The 24,808-nt window shown below is 23.1% G+C and overlaps 1 protein-coding gene across 3 annotated transcripts; it reads right to left on the reverse strand.

Moving 5' to 3' along the window:
* Positions 1 to 2,347: 2,347 nt before the first annotated feature.
* Positions 2,348 to 24,397, reverse strand: LOC122536175 (transcription initiation factor TFIID subunit 3). 3 transcript variants are annotated; one of them, XM_043668330.1, is made up of 11 exons: positions 24,101 to 24,397; positions 23,763 to 23,934; positions 20,575 to 20,817; positions 16,703 to 17,871; positions 15,998 to 16,570; positions 13,085 to 13,264; positions 12,875 to 12,975; positions 12,341 to 12,683; positions 6,667 to 6,758; positions 3,275 to 3,375; positions 2,348 to 2,716 (listed from the first exon to the last, which is right to left on the reverse strand). In XM_043668330.1, the coding sequence occupies exons 2-11, from the start codon at positions 23,926 to 23,928 to the stop codon at positions 2,652 to 2,654; spliced, it is 3,033 nt and encodes a 1,010-aa protein (XP_043524265.1). In that variant the 5' UTR covers positions 23,929 to 23,934; positions 24,101 to 24,397; the 3' UTR covers positions 2,348 to 2,651. The 3 variants fall into 3 exon arrangements, with proteins under 3 accessions (XP_043524265.1, XP_043524273.1, XP_043524280.1); XM_043668338.1 differs by having other exon boundaries at positions 12,341 to 12,668; positions 24,101 to 24,396; XM_043668345.1 differs by lacking the exon at positions 6,667 to 6,758 and having other exon boundaries at positions 12,341 to 12,668; positions 24,101 to 24,395.
* Between the last annotated feature and the right edge of the window lie 411 nt (positions 24,398 to 24,808).

Below are 24,808 nucleotides of genomic sequence, written 5' to 3' on the forward strand. Positions count from 1 at the left end.
ATAATAATTTTATTCAATTATTTATAAGTAATGATTCTATACTACAATAAAAATGATTTACATGAAATATATAATTATCATGTATAAAAATTTATTTACATTTATTTTCTTCATGATTCTTAATTCCTTATGACATTAAAAATATCTAATACAATTTAATTTTATATTTTTCTTCGTTACAAATTCAATCACTTTGAAATCTATTCATTATATTACGACTATGTCATCATCATTATTATTATAATATCATTATTCATTTTTTAATTAATAATATAAAACTATAAGGTACAATATATTATGTAATTATTTTTTGTAATTAATTTTAATTTCCATTTATCAATTTTTATCATATTTATAATATTCAATGTAATAACTAGGATGCGGATTTTGTTTTAAAATTTTTATAAACACTGCTAGAGAAATAGAAGCTAAACAAAATTTCTTTGATCTACATCAATATATTATAATATATTCTATTTTAGATATTTTTGTATATTATGTGCATTGTGTATATATTTTTGCAATTTCCAGTTTTTCATAAATACATAAAATCCGCATCCCAGTAATGACAAAAGAAAAAATATATCTGAATCATGAATAACAATATTTAATACATTATTTTTTACATTTTTTCATATGATATTAAAATTAACCCTAACAACTTTTGTATTACGTACATATAGAAATTCCTGAAATTTATCATCTAATATTTAAATAAAAAAAAAAAAAAAATCACGTGGTAATGAAATAGAACTTAATTTAGTACAATAAATAAATATAATTCTTAAATCATACTGTTTTATTTTTATTTGACTAAATGTTTGTTCTTATCACATTGAGACTCATTTATGTAATTATATTTTGTAATGATATCTTTATGTATAATATTTAAATTCTAATGCAAATAATTATTATAAGCAAAAATAATTAAATTATATCATATATAAATATTCATCAATATTTTTATTGTCAACTGAATAGGTAGATTTATTCATTTAGGTGATTTTTATCAGTTTATAAAATGAGTAAATCTATCTATATAAGTATCAATGTGATAAGCAATGCGGTTTCTATAAAAAATATATTTTATATCGTACATGTCATGCATCATAAGTTTGACAATTACTTAGAAACAATAAACGCATGAAACACTTTTCTTATTTACAAATTATAAAAATAATTACAGTTGCAAGGGTTAATGTTATTAGTGCAAAATAAAAAAAAATGCAAATTCAACAAATTCTTCTATAATTATAATTACAATGGTTTATAATTATAATGTATTAAGGAATAATTAGGATGCATTAAATTTAAGTCAAAAAATGTATACAATATATTATGCAGAATCTATTGCTTTAATAAAAGAAAATAGAATCTTGCTGCTTGATTTTATATTATTAGTTTTAACACGTTGACTGCTATACATAATGTGTGTTTATATTTGTATTTTTATATACTGTATATTATATATGTTACGTTATATTTTAGTGCCTAAAAAGAAACATAATATTTCTTTAAATTTTATGAAAATTTGTGAATATAACATTTAATATTATGTATTTTATTTAGTAATATATACAAATAATTTTTATAAAAACCAGTGAAATTTAAATATTTCAATGGTACAATATAACGTGATTTAATTAATATATTTTGTACAATATATTTTAAATTAAAATGAATATGAAATTCAAAAAATATAGACATTATTTGTAGATGGATTATTATGTGAACTTTAATATTAAATATAATATAATTATATAAAATCAAGAATATCTGTCAGAATAAGTATTTTTAGTGATCATTGCCTTTTGTATTAATAATTTAATAATTTGAAAAAGTATATATAAAATAAAATTTATCTATGATATAACTACTTAGGTATTCGTGAAACTCAATCATTTTTAAAAATAATAAATTGAATATTATAATGAATATTATAATGAAGATAAATATTTAATTAAACATGTGCAGAAATATTTAAATTTTGTATTTTTCTCTAAAATAAAATCATTTAAAAGAAATCTTATCCTTTTGTAGCAATTATTAATTATTTTATATAGATTCAAAAGCAAACTGAACGAACATTTATTTTTTTAAAAGCTCAATCTTGTTCAAAAATTTAAATCATTTTTAAACTTTATCAATACATTGTTATATTACATTGTTAGTGTATTAGCGTAATTTGAATATTATACATTCTCTTTATCATAAAAAGAATATATCGTTACAAAAATTAATATAATACAAAATTTATTTTTTCAATTAGCTATCAACGTGTTAAAATAAAATAATAAATTTATGTTAATTATTACAAAAGATTTTCTAAGTTAATTAAATTGCACTATCTTTCAACTTTTTACCTTTTTTTTTTACAGTCTTAACTTTCATGATAGTCTTTCCAGCTTTTGTCTTGATTGGTACAGATTTTTCTTTCAACGATTTCATTTGTAACTTCATTTCTGTTTTCGACAATTTCTTGCTTTTTATATTCTTCACACCAAGTTTGCTGTTTTTTTTAACTTTGGTAGTAGTTTGAATTGCTATACCGGATCTTATACAAGACCCGGGTAGCTTGTACTAGGCAGAAACTTTCACTTTCTTCTTCCTTTTTTTCTTCTTTTTATCATGATGAAGTTCTTGCTTTTTGGCTATACAGGAACGACAATACCAATCTTCATTGACAGCTGGTGGTACTTGCATACCAACACATACCCTAGATGATTGAAAATATATAACTTAAGTTCAAAAGATAAATCTAATAAGTCTGAAGTTGGAAAAAGATTTTTAAATTTTTAATATTTTATTTCAGAATGTAATTTGATGTTTTCTAAAAAAAAAAGAAACAATGAAAAAAGGAAAGGAAACAAAAAAAGCATTTAACATAAAAGGATAAAGTATTTGAAAGAAAAATTGAAAAATTATTGAAAAAAAATGAGAAATTGTAGTTAAAAAAAATAATTTGAATGATTAAAATTTGTTTAGATATGTGATTTTACTATTTCTAATATGAGAACTACAGCTTCATATTTGTATTTTATCCCTTAAAATATATAAACATAAATGGTATTTTAATTTATATAAGATTTTTATAAAATGGAAAATAATATTAAAAAATATGTAACAATTAAATTTTTAATATTTCTAAATGTTTTATATCAATTTTATATCAAAAAAAGATAAAAATATTTTATTTATATTTATCAAAAAAAAGTATTTTTTAAAATATATAGTATAACTTCAAATAATTATTGTTTTATTAACATTTACTTACCAATGATACCATGCATCGCAATCATCACAACCAACCATAGGTGATCCATCATCCTGGTTACCACACGCAGGACATATCCAAACTTGATGACCACTTTGATCCTGAAAGACTCATATGACGATAAAAACATAGTTTCTCTTTTATGATATATTTGGATAACTCAACCCATCTTTGTATCTTATTAATATGTTAATAATATTAACATGTGACATTAAATTCTTAACATATTTAGAAATTAGGTTTCATTACTAATAAATAATGTAATTAAAGTAATAAAAAAATTTAGGAGTTTATAAAAAAATATGTATGTAGCTAATGATAATAAAATAATTAATACACAATAAAATTTGTTACATTATTAAAATTAATAAATATTTTTTAAATATAATAGCACATATTGAAATATTTTATATAAATTGGAAATTATGTATGTATTTATATATAATTATACATGTTATATATATAAATACATAAAATCTTAAGTAAGCTGAGATGTAAATAAAAAGTGATTAATAGTTAAATCAAACTAAAATATTTATGAATTAAAATAAGTATATAATGATTATTATACTTATTTTCATAAATTGATGAAATATGTGTTATGAAAATTAATTAAAATTTTTCATAACAAAATCAATACCTTGAAAGTAATGTAGGATTATTATACAATATATTATATTATTGCACAATATATATTTATATAAAAAATGATGTATGTAAATGTATGATTTACTGATTTAATATATATGAATATAAATAAGGAAGGAATAATATATTTATACAGAAGTTAAAATGTTGGCCTGCGGTAAACAAACAAATTTTCACTTGACCCACAAATGTATTTTATGATAAACTGTTCACTAATAATTTATATTTCAATTATTCAGACATCAATAGTTCTTAGTTCTTATCAATCCAAGAATAAAAAATTTAGATGCATTTACATCAGTAGAATTAGATATATTATATTTATTACTGAAATTTTAATCACATTCAAATTAAGTATTATATATTCAATTATACTCAATTAAGTATTATATATAATTACATTGTAATTATATTATTGTCCAAAAGGACAATTTATTCCAAATATTCAATATCCAAATCCAATATACTTAAAAGAACACATCTACTTTTAATATAAATATATTTGAATTTAATTTATCTAAGAACTTCGTTATTTTTAAATTAAAAATAGTACTTATAGTGAATTATAAATAAAAAGTCAAATATGTATACACACAAAATGACTCATCTAATTTTAGGACCAAAAATTTCGCCATTATTTTTTATGATATGAAAAATATTTATTTTTGTATTTTTAAAATATAAATATTATAAGAATTTTTTTTTAGATCTATGTTTTTCAAAACTTGGAAATTATTAACAGTATGATATATTTTTTGTTTACAACAGTATAATTTATAGAATGGATTCATTCTTTGGATGGTCTAAACAGTACTTTTTGTAAGAAATAATATATAATAAATGACGAATTTCTTATTAAGATACTTCTCACGCCTTAAACATTAGAATTTGTTTAAATAAATAAATGTTAAACATAAAACATGAAAATAAAGTATGATTTTCAAACTGCATACATTGTCTTTTTTTCTTATTTTTCATAAAAAAATACTTTTCATCCAAATATAAATAGATGAATTAATTTTTTTTATGTATGTCAATAATTCTTATGGAAATTATGATCTCATGAAAAAATTCTCTTCGTCATAATAAACATGTTTTATTTAAAACATTTTCTTGTGGCACTAAAAATATCGAAAAAAAATTTTAGATTTCAATATTAAATAATTTATTTTATACAAGACAAAATGCAATGTATAAACATTACGACATATGTTGTATGCTATAAACATTTAACTTGATTAGCATATAATACGATTATTCATAAAAATAATATTTTTACATTTTTCATATATTATTAAAGTATTAGTTAAATTTAACTGTTTAACAAACGATTAAAATTTTTAAAATGTACTTTTTATGTACAAATTATAGAATTTTAAATGTATGTAAAATTAAGCTAAATAAAAGACAATGAAGATTTATTTAAAATGTTCTAAAATAATAATTTTAATAAATAATATCGATATATTGGTTATAAACAGAAATTATAAACAAAAATTTTATATTATTATATACAGGATGGGCTATTTAAATAGGATTACCTAAATAATATCGTCCTTTATCGAGACATAAATAAACTCTGTTCAATTCAATTTATTCAATATAGCAATAATGATGGTGAAATTTCAGAATATATTTTTTTTATCCACTAGTCTTGATATTTTCTATATAAAAGTATTAACTCATGTATGTCGAAAAATTGCTAATTTAGGAGATATTTTAATTATAATTCTATAAAATCTATACGTAAAAAATAAGAATATTGTTCGTCTTACCTTGTCTTCCATTAAGATTAATTAAGATTAAAATATCTCTCAAACTAATAGCTTTTCGACATACATAAGTTAATACTTTCTTATACAGAATGTCGAACTATATTGAGTAATGAATAAAAAAATATATTATTTCATTTAAAAAAGGTGATTTTGAAATCTTCTTTTATAAAAAAATTATTTCTGCCATAATATAATCTTTTAAATACTGAATAATTTTTATTAACAAAATTTATCTATGTCTTCGAAAACAATGTAGTTATTTAAATAATCCCATTTGAATGGCCCACTCTATATATTGTAATAGTTATATATTTCTATATTTCTTTATATGATTTTAAATAATGTTATCTGAATATATAAATATATATATATATATATAGATAGATAGATAGATAAATATATAGAAAGAATGAAAGACAGAAAAAATATCTTAATATATAAATTTGATTAATATATATTAGTATAAACTGTAATATAAAAGAAAAATGATTCTAATTTCAATAGTGACATAAAATAAATAGATGATTTTAATAAATTTTTGCTTTATTTATTAAGTTTTTAAATTTGATTTAAATATTTTTTTTTCATACACAGTTGTATTTATATTTAAATATAAAAATTAGAAATTATGTGTATATAAATTATATATATGTATATATTATTATTATTTACATCATATTGTTATAAAAAATACATAAATTTTTTATATTATAAATATGTATTCTTTTTATGCTTTTTTTATATACCTATGTACATACTTATACAAACTGTAACTGTTTTATAAAAACTTTGAAACAGCAAAGATTTTTACCTTAAAAATTGGAAATTTTTCTAACATCATAAATTCAGGCAGAAGCTAAAAACAACGCACAAACCCATATATTTCTATGAAAATGACACAGATAGGAAATAGATGACACTTTACAAGGAGTACCTAATTACTTCTGTTTAGAATGGGAATGTACTCACCACAGTAGTGGTTGGTGTTGGGAGTAGCGCAATGCCATTTTCTTTGTCTTCTTTAGCATCATCCTTTTTAAGAGCTGCATCTGCTTTCGTCTCTGTGCCGTTAAAACCGTTGGTTATATTCCTAACTGTTCTGCATGCTATGTTTAATAACAACATGCAAATTGCATGCAATCAACCAATCCTTTGCTATTTTTTAAACTATTAAATATTTCTCTTTTTTCTGTATTATAGTAGTTATTCATTTAATTTCGAAAACTATGAAGTATTTTGTTCATTAATGTACTTTTCCTTTTTTAATATTAAATTTTCCATAATTAAAATTGTTTATTATTAATTAAGAAATTGTTTATTTTTAAATAAATATCATAATTAAATTTGTTTACAAAAAGATATTTTATTTTTTCTAAATTTTAATAGACTACGTTAGAATTATGAGCATATAATTTATTTATAATTTTGTGATATACTGATCTCATTATATAATGATATTAATTTTATTTAAAAAATTTAATTAATTTACATATATATGCAATTAATTATAATATATAGATATTATATATATATATATATATATATATATAATAAATAAGTGTGTGTGTGTGTGTGTGTGTGTGTGTGTGTGTGTGTGTGTGTGTGTGTGTGTGTGTGTGTGTGTGTGTGTAATATTATATAGTATAATTAATTGTGATTATGTAAATTAATTAATTTTTTAAAATAAAATTTATTATATATATATATAATGGTGCACATTGTCCTTCCAATAATGTAATCAAAAAATATTTTAAGTAAGAATTAATCAGCAAATTGCAATAGTCAAAATGCTTTTTTCATTATACAAAAAAAAAGTTACTTTAAGTTTTTTAACTAGTACTATATATTTTTTATTTTGTAACGTGGTTAACGTGGTAGTTAATGTTAAGACGAGTTCAATGACTTGCAATATCTTCAAATAACTTTAAGATCATTTAAATCTAATATAAATCTAAATTTTACTCACAGAACCATTAACACATATAATTAGATTGATTAAAACATTACATCGCATTAAACAGATATGTTTTTTTCTGAATCATCGCGCAAAACTAATATCTTCTAGACATATTTGATTACAATACGAATCATACACAAATGCCTAATAATAAAAATGTTTTCTGGTGATATATTGATAACAAATGTCAATGGTTAACAAAAAAATTTATTGTGTTTCAAACTGATTTTTAAAATAAGTTATTACAGAAAGACAATTATGTAATATTTTGGTGCTGCTTTTAATAATCAATAACTAAAACGCGTATAAAAAAGTTCAAGTGATTTTTTTTGTTGAATAAAAACATATTTTAAGACTTTTTATGATTGTATTCAAATTAATATTCGCTACATCAAATACTAGATGATAACCTTGAGAATATTACCACAAATTTTTATCTAAATTGATACGGTAATTTCTTACATATTTCTAATACCGATTTTGAAAATTTCATTCCGAGGAAAGCGCTCTTTAAAATTTCAATTATCTATTAGCATTAGATGCCGACGAAACCTCTAAGTTAATTATTTTCTAGAATATTTTAGAAGAATCGTAATAACAGAATATACAATATTTTCAACATCAATTTTTCTGACTTTATCAAAGATATGTAACTCTTTAAGATCAATTGAAGATCATAATATTGTAAGTCGTTAAATTCATCTTGACATCAGCTGCAACGCCACGAAATCAAAGATACATATTTTGACAATTTCGAATATTATAATTTGTAGTCGAGAGGAAACTTACTAACTTTTGTTTTAAAATATTTTTGTTATCGGCAGTGCTTAAAAACTGGTATACACTGTTTCAATGTATAAGAAGAATACGTAAAACGTATAAGAAGAATATTTAAATATATTTAAATTTTTTATAGGACTTCTCAATGTCATATATACCGTATGTCCTCTTCTATATCCTACAACTTTCGTTTTGTATCATTTTTTGTTCATTATTTTTTTCGAAATATTTGAGAATTGTCAGATAAACCTGACATCATACTTTATATATAGGATAATTCACGTAACTTATAAACTACTTCAAATAACTTCTAAATTATGCGTCTAATAAAAACTTATTAAATACAAAAGTTGTATGGTTTCAACAGGACTACGGCATACTGACTGTTTTTGTTTATGGAGAGATTTCAAAATTTTCAAGGTCGACTTTATTTTGTTTTAAATGAACTTTTTTTTTTATCATAGATCGAATATTGATTTCCAAGTAAAAAAATATTAACTTTTAAATCTAAAGTATTAATTCTTAAATCTAATGACTAACGAGATATTTTATAATAATTTATCTTAAGAGTAATGAAGCGTAGATACTTAGAGCGTAGTACAAAGATTGTGAATATTCATTGAGTCTAGTCAAGATTCGACAATTTCATTCTATCGTTGAAATCTATTTGCGACTTTTATAAAGCAGAAGTGAAATTCAGCAATAATGAGAAGATAAACATGCTTTTAGTGACCCTTCTTTTGCCCCTTTTGAAGTTATGTTTTATGTTTATTAATTTTTCATTAGATGCATAATTTAAGTTATCTAAGGAGTGCAAATTACATTAATTCCTATATATAAACATATAAATATACATATAAACAATTTGCATTTGTTTAATTAAAAAGAAAATAAATAAAAATAAAAATAAACATGTTAAATATTGGATCTTATATGACTTCATGTTATATTTTATTATTGCATAAATAATAAAATTGTGTTTTAGTATTTACTAGTTCCTTTTTTTCTTTAAAATTAAAAGATTAATATGGTCTTGAATTATTTATTCATTTTATGTATATTTTGTATAAAATTGATTGCCTTCACAACCATTTTTTTCACTAATTTTAATATAAAAAGATATAACTATTTTTAAGTCTTTAAATGTTTTACATTGCATATCATACTAAATTTTTTAATCATACTTAATAAAATTATATACTGTGGATATACAGAGTATATTCGTAAGCATTTGAATTTCACATGAAAAAATTAACAAAAATTTGGTATAAATAAAATGTTTTAGTTCTTGTTTTTAAGAAAATTAAATTTAAAAAATCGTGAGATTTATGGGAACATATCAAAAACTGTATAATTCGAATGTTGAAAGTATTACGCAATTAGAACAAAAAATTGTGCAGTAATTTGAATTTGCATAAATTAAAAAACGAAAGTACATTAAAATTCTCTAATTTGTTCTTAATTTGTCGATTTAGTTATATATACAGTAACAAGGGTGACCAATAGTATTTGTAATATAATGAAAATGATGAATATTTTGCAAAAATCTATTGTGTCATTGTTATTAATAGTGTCATTCTAGAATTAATAAAATCAAGGATATTGTATTTAATATTTTCTTTTTTCCTCTCATACAAAATTCTCAGAAAATTTGTTGGAAAATTCTGTATATCATACTTCTTGAATAAGATCTAAAATTAAATTTGATAATAATAATAAAATAACAACAACAACGACAACAACAGCAATAACAATAACAATAATAATTATTCATATAAAACTGAAATATAATAAATCAAGCTTTATAAAAAATATTTTTAAAGAACTACTATTAAAAAATATATGCAAATATATGAAGATAATTCAATTGCCTATATCATTTTATATGTAATATACATAATTCTAAAATATATACAAGGTGTTCTAAACTTAAATGGTCAAATTGCAGGAACTTAATTCACAGACAAAAAAAAAAAGAAAAAAACGTTATACAAAATTCATCAGCAAGCTCAAGCGTTGGCTGAAGAATTTTATAGAACATTTTTTTTTCTGTAAATTAAGCCCCAGCATTTGGCCGTTTAATTTTGTATATATTTTATTATTATAATAATTAATACTTCACTTACAATTATAATTCTTTAATGATAAAATAATATTTTATCATATTTTTTTCTTATAATAATTATAACACATTTTAATATTAGAGGCTAAAAATTTAAATATTTTCAGAAGAATGAAGTAGAATTGTTAATATTTTATGGAAAATATTAACATAATTATTTAAGAAACCTTTTTTATTATCCCAAAAAATACGTTTGCAAAATATTTTGCATTTTACTTTTTCTTAATATATCATTCTTAATATACCAATAATTTCTCAAATTCTTAATTGTAAAGTTTAAGACTATCCATTATTTAGAACAATCTAATGATTTTCTAACAATTTAATTTTATCAGATTCTGGAACAGAAACTTTTGAGTTTATTATGAAGGTCAATATAATAATAAAGTATATTATATAATAATATTAAAAAATATAAAATATTTTTTTCTCTATTAAGACCATTTTGTTTTCATACTGTTATTTTGTTTAAATTACATAAAATATACCATATGTGCATTTGCATTGCAGAAGGAAATCTTGAAAGAAAAAAAAAGAAAAAAAAGTTCGAAAATCCCATTTCAATAGCAGTGTAGGATAAAAAAGGTCTTAGAACTTAGTTCTTTTTAAATTAATCATTTTTAAAATTTCTGACTATTTAGTATTATTATACGTAATATTAAAATTTATTACTGAAAAAGTGAAAATAAATAATATTTTTTACATATCTAATGTAATTAAGTTCTGAGACTTCTTTCAGTATAAAAGATTCCACCTAATCAAATATGATAAAAGTGCTAAAATTTGAAATAATCAGATATATTGGTAATCACAACACGAAATATGTAACAAATCTAATGTAGGCTATAAAGTTGTTCTACATACACACTTTAGAGACAATGAATCTATACAACAAAGCAGGCCAAATGAAAATTGTACCGTCACCGCAAGTCATGAATGCATAGAAAGTAAAAAATGAAATATTGGGAAGTTGGGTTGTTGGATGAGATGAAAATGGTATCGATGGATTAAATTAATCGTTGTATTGAAAATATTAGATATATATGTAAGATATGATTGAAATATTTGATATGAAATGTTTAAGTTTCAAATAAATTATCTGATATATTTGAAGTATATATAGTGCAAAAATATTTAAATATTATAATAATATTTATATAAACAAAATTATGAATGACTGGAGTTTATAAATAATCAATTTAATGTAAAAGGGCTGTCATCTCAGCTTACTATAATGTTTAGAAAAGTACTTATAAAACTTTTTTTTATACCATTATTCATTATAAATAGTAATATCATTATCAATAACATCCTTCTTTTACGTATGTATATATACTATTTTATAGTATGCTATAGTTTTACATTATTTTATACTTTATTATTTTATATTTTAACATTGCTATAACAACTATTTTATATATATATAAAAATACTGAATTTAACAAAAATTTTTGTTTGTTATTAAAATTTATATTAATAAAAAAAGAAACACAATTTATATCTCAATTGTAAATGAGAAAATGTTAAAGTTGATCATAAAAATTAAAAAAATAATTATGAAAAACACTTATAGTATTATTTTCTTTAATCTGTAAGTTGTGACAGCCCTAATATGTTTAATTGTAATATTCTATATCTGATTTTTAATGTATTTGAAATATTCTGGAATATTTAAAAATATAATTAAATGTTAAAATATAACATTTTTATATTTGAAGTATATAATCATAAATATACGATAATATAAATATATTATCGTAATAATTATATAAAAACGTACTTACAAAATAATACGGTGGTTGTTGTTGCATCAGAGGAGTTGGGAGCTTAGGAGCAGGATCAAATTGAGATTGAGAAGTCTCTCTTTGAGATAAAGTTTTGAAGAGAGATTTCTTTGTTCGAGGAAGTGTTGCAAATGGCACACTAGTAATATTGGCAGAGAAAGTATCTGTAGAAAGAGTAGGGCTTCCATCTAACGTTCCCTCCTCTGTTTTCTTACTTGCCGACTTTTGCTTTGGCGGTCGAGTTACTAATGCTGATATTTTCGCCAATTCGGGACTTGGTTCTCGTTTCGTCTCATCGTCAGGTTTCTTCAGCAATGTTTTTATAGTTCTATAACACATTTCCCTAATAATAATATATGTATTATTAAATACAACGCGTCTATTCAAACGCATAATATACATTCTTCATACAATAAAGAAACAAACATAAGAGATGCATAACAACACAATAAAAATACAATACACATGATTTGAAATTATTATAAAAGAAAAAGATTTAAGCTATAGAAAGCTAAAGTAGAAACATTTACTTACATTTTCTTCATTGGAGCAGTATCTGGTGTTGGTGGCCTCGGAGAAGCTGTACCTAATTTTAATGTAATTTTTGGTACAGCTTCTGAATTTTTATCTTCTTTCTATAACACAATAATATTAAAACATCAGTTTTTACAATTTCAAATTATCTTACAAAAATTATAAAAAAAAGAAACAATCGAAATATTTGTAAAAAAGTAATTTTTGTACCTCTTTTTCTTTTCGCTTATCTTTCTTTTCTTTTTTTTCTTTAATTTTATCTATTTTCTCCCGTTTATCTATTTTATCCTTTTTTTCTTTTATTTTTTCTCCTTTTTCTTTGTGCTTTTCCTTTTTATCTTTTTTCTTCTTCAATTTATCTTTTTTCTCTTTCTTATGTTCCTTTGATTTCTGAAAATAAAATTTATATATATTTTATAAATTATTTAGAAAAAATATTTTCTTTCAATTTTAATATTTCATATTCTCAATTTATTTTTTATAATTATTTTGTTGAATTTCTATGATGAAATTAAATATTTTTGTATGTATTTTGTTTAACCGTAACCAATAAAAATTTATATAAAAATGTTACTTAAACTTCTTAAAACAAAAAATTCCTCTTATGAAATAAAATAAACGCTACAAGTTTCGTAAGTTTTAAAATCTTGTAAAATTTCGGATTCGAATTCTGAGAATTTAGAAATTATTTTTGAATCCATCCCTAATTTATTAAGAAAAATATTTTCATTTGAGTAGTTTGATATTAATTTTATGGATGCTTTTCATTAATTTCGAAGAATTTTATTTCTAAATATAATTTAGTTTCAATGACCCTAATGACCATACTATTCAGACTATTTAAGCTCGTGATATTTGCATTTAAAGATAACTATAATTTGTTAGGTATCTACACAACGGAATGAGTTATCAGCATACAAACTAATAAGATATTATTCAAAAACAAGAATTATTCAACAAATATTATTTAAATTATTATTCAATTGGCTAGTCATTCTATTATAAGTATGAATATATGTCGAAAGTATAATTTGATCTGCTGTATTTAGAAAATATTTAGAAAATTGTTATTTTCAAATGCAAATTCTCAAGATTAAGTCTGAATAGTATAGTCATTATCAGATTCGTTAAATGTTTTTCCTTTCATACTCTGTATATTAGCACTGTATATAAAATATATGATTCATATATATTACACACAACAAAGGCTGTGTGCAACATTATATACTAATTGCGGACCTCCCTTTAATTATATAAACAATTATCAAACAAAAAAAATTTAATTGAGTTAAATTTATGTAAATAACATAATTGAAATATAATCCTGAAAAGTTTTGTAAACAAAAACAATTTTAATTATAAGAAATCCGCAAAAATTTTAATACGAGCCGCGGATAATGCATCACTGTCATATATGTATGTCGTCATGCACAATAAGAAGGTTTTCTGAAATGATAAAATATTTCGCCATACGCAGTATGAATACATGTAAAAAAACTTGAAGCGATTGTTTCTTTATATTATATAAAACATATTTTAGTAATTTTCACAGTTGTAATTTGTTAATAACACATACATTTTTCTTCAATACATGACCTAACGCCTTAATAAACCTAATTCATATATTCCTATGTTCCTATGAGTCAAATTCAGATTTTTATCCTCCGGGTCATTTGAAACTCAGGATATTGTAAATTTTTGATTTTCACCTATTTTAACGTCATAAAATCAAAAATACACAGTATCATTTAACCCCTTGCCAGTCCTGCAAATTTGACGAAATCAGTCCAAAAAATGCCTACCTGTTTTTTTTCATAAATTGGTTGGTTATGTTGTTCTGATGTAAAAAAAAGAGATTCAAGTGATAAATGAGTTTTTTTATTTGTAAAAAATGAAAAATAAATATTTTTTCTACGTTTTTTTATTATTTCATAGTTTTTCAAAAATTGATCTGCCTTGTCTAAGCCTCCCATGATGTTATTGTATTCAATTATAGCTTTTGGATTTATTTCAAAGCCTTTATCAAATGTTTATACAATATTATCTTCTCTTTCACGCCGAGCTCAGATATAAACACTACATTGATGGGGTTTAATGTTTTACCGACCGTAAATTATATATAATTCTCTTTTTCAGAAAACTACATGAAAGAGACTATATAAATACTCTTACCATACTACAAAATAAGCATGGCAAAAGCTATGTTTCTGCGTAGGCCCATGATTGTCATGGGCTAGTCAATGTGCAAGTATTAGGCTCACCCGTGATTGTCACGGGCTGGACTAGCAAGGGATTAAAAAGTTAAGGTGATTCACTTCTTATTCGAAGAAGCATTTTCTGATAATTTTCACTATGATGATTTATGCAAATACAAAATTAATTAATTTTTGTCCAAAACATTTTTTGATTAATTATTAAAAATGCTTTAAGACTCGTATACATCATTACCGTGCATATACAGTTGTTTTTTTTTCTAAATATAAATAATATTTCTTTGTATTAAAATAATATTTCTTGTAAAAAATATTTGTATTAAAATTATCATTATCTTTATCCTTTTTTTAAAGAAATTAACGACAATAATTCTAATAATAAATAGTAAAAGAGGAACTTTTATATTTTTTATCAGTTGTAACTATTATTGAATTTGAATTTCTGAGATTCTCTGTGAAAAGTTCAAATGAGAATTTATTCAATGATCATGTTGTTAAAAAATTAACAATAATTGTAATTTGGACATAAATATAATCAAAATTAAATCATGTCTGAATCTATTTTTAGCAAAAAAATCTTAGCGACTTATAAAAATTAAAATTTTTATCAATGTATAACTCATTGCACAATCAAAATTATCCTTCTGCTGCATTCACTTTATTCATTTCTATTTATCTTTCTCATCTATAATCATATCTTATATCTTAAGAGATATAAACTTTATCAATCTATTCGAAAATTACTGTATATATGTATTTTATTTTTAATATAAAAAATATTATTTAAACATTTATCTATATATCTATGTGAATATATAGAACATTGAAAACATATTGAGTTTGATAATTATAAAATTGATAATTGTTACAGCTGAAAATAATTTAAATAGCTAATAAAGTAAAAAGTTACCTTATCATTTTTATCCTGTTTTTCAACTTTAGGAGTTTTTGAAGATAATAACGGCACAATAGGTACTGATTTAGGATACGTAATTGGTGCTGCAAGTGCAGATGATAAAGGCGGTGCAACGGTACTTGTAGGAACTGGTGGAGGTATCTCTTTGTCCTGTTTAACCGCCTTTGGTTTATCTCCTTTTTCTTTCTCCGTTTTTTCATGTTTTGCTATTGGAGGTGTTGCTTCAGTAGAGGAAAGTGCTGAAGGAAGTTTCTCCTGATCAAAAGACTTGGTCTTTTGTGAAGTGGAGAAATCTTCAGTTTTTGGTGGAACATTTAAAAAGCGAGGTGGTAGTGATAAATTTGACATTGCTGGATGAGAGCCACTGCTGCCTCTTCCTAAAGGTAATGGAAATCTAGGAAACATAGGATGAGGTATTAAACCAGGTGCTGGAGGAAATGGAGGGAAAAAAGGAAATGGTAGCGTTGATGGAAAAGTTGGTTCTTTGGAAATTTGTGGTTCAGGTGCCTGTGGAGTTTTCGGTCGATCCAGTATATCCTGTTCTGGTCCGTCGTTGGTAATCTTTGCCTGAAAAACGCATATCGGCGATGTCTTTCGGCATCTTTTTCAAGCAGTTAATAGTGCTCGCATACACGTACACGCACGCGTGCACTTATGTTAATATCTTATAATGCTGCATTTAAATGAAAATCAACCTACCTTTTTCGGGCTAACGCAATACTTTGGACTCCTTGATTTTAATTCCCTCTTTTTATTAATTTTTTCTTTTCTTCTTTTTTTATGATCTGTAGGTGTTGTGGGCATGTTTAATTCTGGAGTTTTTGGTGTACTAGGAGTTCCTGGTGGTGACATATCATCAAACATGTAAACATCTGATTCTGGACTTTGCAAATCAATTAACTCTCCTCCGTCTGATGGAAGATGAATATCTGGTGTATGTGGGATCTTTTTTTCTTCTCGTTTTACATCAATATCATTACGAAGTGCTTGTTTATCAATATTTTCATCAATCACTAAACCAGGTGAACTCTCTCTTGAATCAAGTTCTTTGTATTTATGTTGTTCTGATATGTCTTTTTCTTTATCTTCTCGTGGTTTTGAGATTTTTTTAAAAATGTTCAATTTTTGTTTGTCTGGTTCTGACGGAAGTTTATCAATATTATCTTCTTTTTTTTCATTAGATGGTGATTTACTGATAACATCGACTAATTTTTCTGGTTTTGTCTTTGGTTGTGTAGTTTTTTGTAATTTTGGACTAGCTGTTTTAGGTGATATTAATTTAGGAGTAGATGGTCTACTTGATGAACTTGGCACAGTACTTTGTAATTTGCCACCAACTGGTTTTAAAGGCTTCAATTTAGCTAATTCCTTCATACCAACTAACTTTTTAATTTTATTATCATCGATCTTATCTGATTTAAATAATTCCTTAGCACGATTCTTTTTCTTATTTTCTTTATCAAGTTTACAATCTTCCAATCCTTTCTTTATGATCTTTTTTGGTCTTTTATCATACTTTAGTTCAGGAGGTACCATAGGATAAGAACTAGGCTGTGGCGAATCTGAATGAGTTTGATGTGGAGTTCTTGCTTCAGGTAACTTTCCTTCTCGAGCGGGTGATAAAAAACCTGAAGTAGTCATCATAACACTATGAATTTCACGTAATGGTCTACCTTCTTCTAATACTTTTACACGCTTTACTATAGGGCTTTCAAATGAAACAGGATCTCCAGGTCGTTTAAAAATTACTTGTGGTGACATCCTATGAGGAGATACGTTTATAGAACTGTTACTTGATGTTCCATTACTCAATGTTAAATCAGATGTTCCATTTATTACACTTTCTGTTTTCTCTGCTACATATTCATCTGTAAAATAATGATTAAAATAATGTTAAAATTTTTATTTAAAATAATTGATTAAATTGATATTTATTTTTCTAGAAGTTCAATTCCATATTATTTTCTATAATTCTATATTACAAGCAAGTATTCATAAAAATTATTTTATATATATGGATTATTGATCATGATAATTCCTTTTGAACAAACTAATTCTTCTAAATTAAAATATTGTACTTTTGAACAATATTATATTTTTTAATGGAATAAATTCCTAAAAATTGGATTTTTTTATTTTTTATATTGTATTTTTTAAATATTTTTTTATTTTTTCTAGATGTTAAAATTATTTCTCATAAGTGTGAAATATAGTAATTATTTTTTGGCTTTTTTCACAGTTTTAGATTATTGTCCTACTGATGGAACAAATTCCAAATTCAATTAATTTTTTTTTCAATTAAACTTTTTTTTGTATAAACTGTCTTTTAGAATATTTAAATAAACATTTAAAACCATAATTCTATTAATAAAAACCAAATATCCTATTTTATTTGTACTTATGTTAAAACACCATATTATTGGATGTAAAGTTTTTATTTTCATTGATCTTTTTTTTAAATAATTTGACCCAAGAATATTAAATTTATTTCGTCGTTAAATAAAACGAAAGAAATTTGTTTCCTTATTTGTTTTTGCAAACTATATTCATTGTTTTTAATTTATACTACTAATATATACCTTTTCTCTACATTGATTACATATTTATTATAATTACTTAATAATGTTGATACTCAAATATTATAAAACTTTGTTCAAAAATACTTTTTTCAGAATAAATTATATAAATAGATATTTACATACATTTTTTAGATATAAGTTTACACTATTAGATATTACAACTTTTTCTAATCATTCAATTATTAAAACAATTATTTTAAATTGTTTTGAAATATAAAGACAGAATCTACAGATATAATCTAACTTAAATAAAGTAATTACGTAAAAAAACGTAATATTCATAGTTAAAAAAGATTCTAAAGCTTTAAATGATTAATATCTTTACATTAATATGAAATATATCTTTAATGTCTTTTAACATATATAATTTATATATCCTTTTAAAATTCTCAATAATTTACAAAAGTAAAAGAAAAAAAAAATTTGAAAAATGAAAATTTTTATAGTTTTTCATATAATAAAATTATATTTCTATAGTTTTTCACTTTTATATATCTTACACGCAAATGTATTTGATTTTCAATGATTTATAATAAAAGTGCATTGTTCATGCAAACTATTTTTAATAATTTTTAAATTATTTTTCTGCATAAAGGAAATGAAAATTATTGAAAAATGTAAAAAAATATTAAAAACCAATCATTTTTGACAGAGGAAAATAAATAAATAAATATAAATAACTATAAAGAAACTGAATATGGAAAACAAACTGCGATCAAATTGATTAATAGTAAGAGCATTTGCAGTAATACACAGCGCGATTATATATAGAGAAGAATAGATTACTAATCCAAATCCACTTAAAAATTTTGAAAGTTTTGAAAGTCAATATTTTCAAGAAAAAAAATTAATATTCAAACTATCAAGAACGTTCTACATTTTGCAGAAATTTGCAAAAAAATAGTGAAAGTAATTTGTAAACATCAAGGATTACATTGTATTATATTATCTTTCATCTTTTCATCTTTTTAGAGCAAGACAAAGAAAAATGATAAATGTTTTACACGTATTTGCAATATTTATAAACTACGTAAAACATATTTGTGTATGAATTGCAACTAATGATAGCAAATAAATATTATATCATTGTATACCATAAATTTGATTATATAATAATAGGAAATAAGAATCCATTAATTGAGGAATGAAAATATTCAAAAACAATAATATAAATTACAACTTTTTTGATAGGTATGGATGGATACAGAATGCAGTTGATTACTAGATGATTCATTGTACAAGAGTTGATAAATCAATGGAATCATTGGATATATTCTCTACGAATAAATAAAAATAATGTTCATAATGAATAAATTTTTGACTCTGATCAACAAAAGATTGTAAGAAGAAAACATGACGCTAAACTGAAACAAAAGAATTTGTGACAGCGAAACACAGTGAATAGTAAAATACAGTATTAAAAATAGAATAGAAAAGTTAGCTTTTATATATAACTAAGAATAAAATAGATGTTATTGATGAAATAAAGAAATATAAATATAGTCATTTGTTGTAAAATAATTTATTATAAAATGCAACTAAATTAGATGTAAATTAGACAATTTACTCCTAATGAGAAAAAATATAATATAGTTGCATTTATAATCATTAAATAATACTCTCTGGAGAATATTTTTGTAAAATTTACAAACTAAAAAATAGATATTTCTTTTGTATTTAAATTAAAACAAAAGTACACCACTACTTTTCTGAATACGAAATTTTCATTTTTCTTTCTCTGTTTTTCCAGATTATTACTTTTGCATATTAAATGATATTTATATATATATTATCCTATAACCTAGAAATGTTTCTAAAATTAAATAAGAAGATTAAAATATGTCTTATGTTTGAAACATTATAAAATATAATTATGTATTATGTATTATATACTCAATTAAGTAGATCAAATTTTTCAAATGATTTATATTATTAAAAAATTAATGCTTCATTCTTTTAACTTTAACAGATACATTAAATAATATATTTTACCTTCAGTATCAGGAAACATAGCTGGTAAATGTTCATGTATATGTACAGGTCTTGTTACAACTTCCCGACTTCCAGGTTTCAAAAAATTTAAATGATTTTCACGTTGAATGGGAAACTTAGGTACTGCTATAGAGCATGGAACAGAATCTACATTTTTTATATATTCTATTAATTCTTGGACATCGATATTCATATACTGAAATGTTAAACCTAAATCATCAAGATTTGCTTCTGTCCTTCCCACTGGAAAAAAACATTTAATATATTTATATTTGAAATGAAATAGATTCTAAGTCTATATAAAATAAAACTACTATATTTTAACTTTTATATATTACGTAATTATTAGTATTAATAATATTATTTTAAAGGGAGTTTCCAATCTAGAACTTTCAAACGGCTGATTCTTTTTTAAATTTTCTACTTCTTTGAAGTTTGAAGCTCATGTACAGTAATTCTCACTAATATCCAGATACTAAATATTAAAATTGTTATAATTTTGTAAAAAGAAATCATACAAAAATAAATTATTTTAAAGCTTCTATTTTCAAAATGCATTATTCATTTGAAAAAAATTTCATATAAAAATTACGATATCATAGGTTTTTAAAAGGCAACTAATGTCTACAGAAGAACTTTTCTTCTTAATCTGTTCTCAAACAGACTAAAATGTTTGAGACATTAGTAATCAATATACAATAACAAAAGTTTATAAATAAAATAATTCACATTATTTAATATAAGTAGATTGACTAAAAAGTTAAAAAAGTCAGATATATCATAGTACTATAATAAATCTTGCTCATGAATTTTTAATTCTTTAACTTTATCAATAACAAATTGTCATTTGAGATTTATCATATTTTTTTATATTAGTAATGTGTATTGGTTAAATTTTAAATTAAATCGGCTATAAAAGTGTAAAGGTAATATTATTTGCTAAGAATATGGATTACAGCTATTATTTATGAAATCCTGGATCCAAAGATAGTTGAGATTACAATCCCAGACAAAATGATAGCACAAGCGTCTTTAATTTCTCGTGTTAGGATTATTTTAGCATGGAAACTCTGAGTTATATGTATAACCTTCTACGAATATGTAAACATAACATAGACTGACCTTACTTCAATAGGTTCTCTTAGTTGAAAGAGAAACACATAATCCGACACAGACAAAATGATAGCACACTAGAACAGTATTTACATTTTCTTCAATGTTTCATGAACTTGCACAGAGTTATTACGTTCAATTGGTGTCTAGAGTTTTATCACATTGCTATTCTCATAATGGATCGTGGCAAAAAAAAGCTTAGTGAAAACGAAATTAGCACAATTTTAGCTCTGAGGAAACAAAAGCTGTCCATTACTCAAATTGCAAAAGAAGTTAGTAGAAAAGTTATATATAATTTTTTCAAAGATACAAGTGCATACAGAAAGAAGAAAAGTACAGGAAGCAGTATTATCTAAATGCAATACACGAGCAATAATATGTGCTTCCAATTCTTGTGCTACTGCGAGGGAGATTGCTAAGAAAGCTGGAGTAGAAACAAATATACAGAATGTTCGTCGTGTACTCCAGACTAGCAACATTATAAACCGAAGTAGAATAATGATAAAACCAGCATTAAATAGACATAAGGAGACACGTTTGGTATTTGCAAAGGAACATGTACTTTGGAAAAAGACTTGGAGATGAGTAAAAAGTTCAACCTTGATGGTTCAGACAGGTGTACACATTTTTATCGTGATATCCGTAAACAACCACTAACAAAAATTCAATGCTAAATGCATAGAGATGGAGTAATGGTCTGGGCTGGTGTCAAATATAAAGAAAAAACAGACATTAAGTTTGTTCAGGGCACAATGAATAGCGTTCGTTATCTTCAAGTAATAAAAAAATCAAATTTACTTATGCAGAACGCATTGCTGTTACACCATACATATTCCAACAAGATAATGCTGCAGTACATACTGCTAAAATTGTTAAAGAATATTTTTTAAAGGAGAATATTTCCACTCTTCAATGGCCGGCGTGTTCACCTGACCTTAATATCATTGAGAATTGCTGGGCAATGCTCTCATGAGCAGTGTATACTGAAGGTCAACAATTTTCAAATATAAATGAATTAAAAACTTGCATTACAATTGAATGGGAAATTTAGCCCAAACAAAAATTAAAGAATTATATAATTCTTTACCTAAAAGGATAGTGGAAGTCATAGAAAACAAAGGAGGTTGTACACATTATTAGAAAAGTATAGTTTAGTATATATATTGTTATATAAAGTATGTATACTTCTGTTATATGAAACATATAGTTGTATTATATGAAATATATATTTTTATCTTTCAAGTGTGCATCATTTTGTCTGTGTCGGATTATGTTTTTCTCTCCTAACAAAACTCATTGAAGTAAAGTCAATCTATGTTATGTCATATTTGTGGAAGATACGTTTTACATATCACTAAAAATTTTCATGCTAAGATAATTCTAACACAAGAAAATAAAGATAACACGCTATCATTTTGTCTAGAAGTGTAAATATCTATTATTTTTATTCATATTACTTAGATATTTACAATGCCATTTATGTTTTAGTAATATATAATAAAACAATGAAATAATTATTTTAAATTAGATGTTTTTATTTTTGTACAAATATGGTAATAAGTTCCTTTTTTGGTAGGTTTGTCCATTCTTTGAATTAACCATAAATTTTTCAGTTGTAAAAAATACTTTTTCAAAGCTAACAAACATAAATATTTTTTAGCAATTTGGTAATCTTAGATATTTTTTTTTTCCATCATTCTAATGGACATAATTATGATTTCAATATTTCAATATTTTTCAAACGCATCCTTAGTTTTGACTTGTTAGTACTATATATAAAATAATTAACTGTTGCATTTTTATTATTTATCATAAAAACAAATTATTTAAAACATTAGATAAAATTACATCGAATAGGCAATTGAATACCTCATACCTGAGAAAAGATATTAGTTTTAATATAGACATAAAGAAAATTTTTGTTACTAAACACATTTCTATGTCATTTCAACAATAAAAATTGAACAAAAAAGAGAAAAAAACTTTAATTAATTGCAATAAGTTTCATGAAGAAATTTTTTCTAGATTAGAAATTTCTCTTACTTAAGATTTTATAATACTTTATGAATACTTACAAATTTCGGCATATTGATGAGTAAGTCTTGAAATTCGCAAAATATATTCTTGCATAAGATCAACCATAAATTCTAATGGTGTAGAATTAATTGAATGCCATCCAATTGTTTGACAAATTTGAGCAACCACCATTCTTAGAACACATCTACTATATTCTATTGACATTTTCAGCTGAGAAAAAGATAATAAAAAGTTATTTACAATAAAAATTAACAAAAATTACAAGTAAAAAAACATTATTAGAATTTTATATAATTTAATGTAACAAGATTCGCTAAATTGCATTCCATTATTTAGATGTAGAAATTATTTAATTATAGAATTTTGTTTCGCTTACCAATGTAAAATAAATTATACAAGTTTTCTAATTCTTCCGTTTATTAATCTGAAATGTCTACATACATTTCTATTATACTATTTAGTTTCATTCGATGTTAGGTTGTGTAATTCATTTCGATAATAATGCACATTTCACTTATAAAATATAATAACACAACCGATATATAATGAAATATATTCTTCACATCTTTTAGGCGTACATATTTCTGCTTTTTCGTAATCACTGATGCATATTATACACTTATACACCATATACTATAATGGCGGATAATTTCTTCAGTCATAGAAGTAAAAAAGATAGCGTTGTGTTAGTTCTTCTTGATTCATTTCTATTCAAATATAAAATCTAATCAATTTCGAATATTAAAAACGTTCTACTATTATCGTTATGTTACATATTGTATACATTTCTATTTTACTGCATAAATATAATTTTCTGCATAAATTAATTTCATAACAAATTTTACAAAAAATATGACTTTTCGAAAAAGTTTATTTCTTTTTTATAAAAAAAATATAAAGATGTTATATTTCACATTTATTTATTTCTATTAGTCCAAATAATTTAACAATAATAATATTTGAATATTAAATTCACAGTCTAATAAATAGAGAAATGTCTCTATGAATATTACATATGTATGTATAACTAGTTTAGTACGGTGAACCATGACGAGTATAGTTTGTTTTTGGCGGGAGCTTCAAA

The sequence above is a fragment of the Frieseomelitta varia genome, unplaced genomic scaffold, assembly GCF_011392965.1.
Source record: "Frieseomelitta varia isolate USP_RPSP 00005682 unplaced genomic scaffold, Fvar_1.2 scaffold_154, whole genome shotgun sequence".
Taxonomy (NCBI): Eukaryota; Metazoa; Arthropoda; class Insecta; order Hymenoptera; family Apidae; genus Frieseomelitta; species Frieseomelitta varia.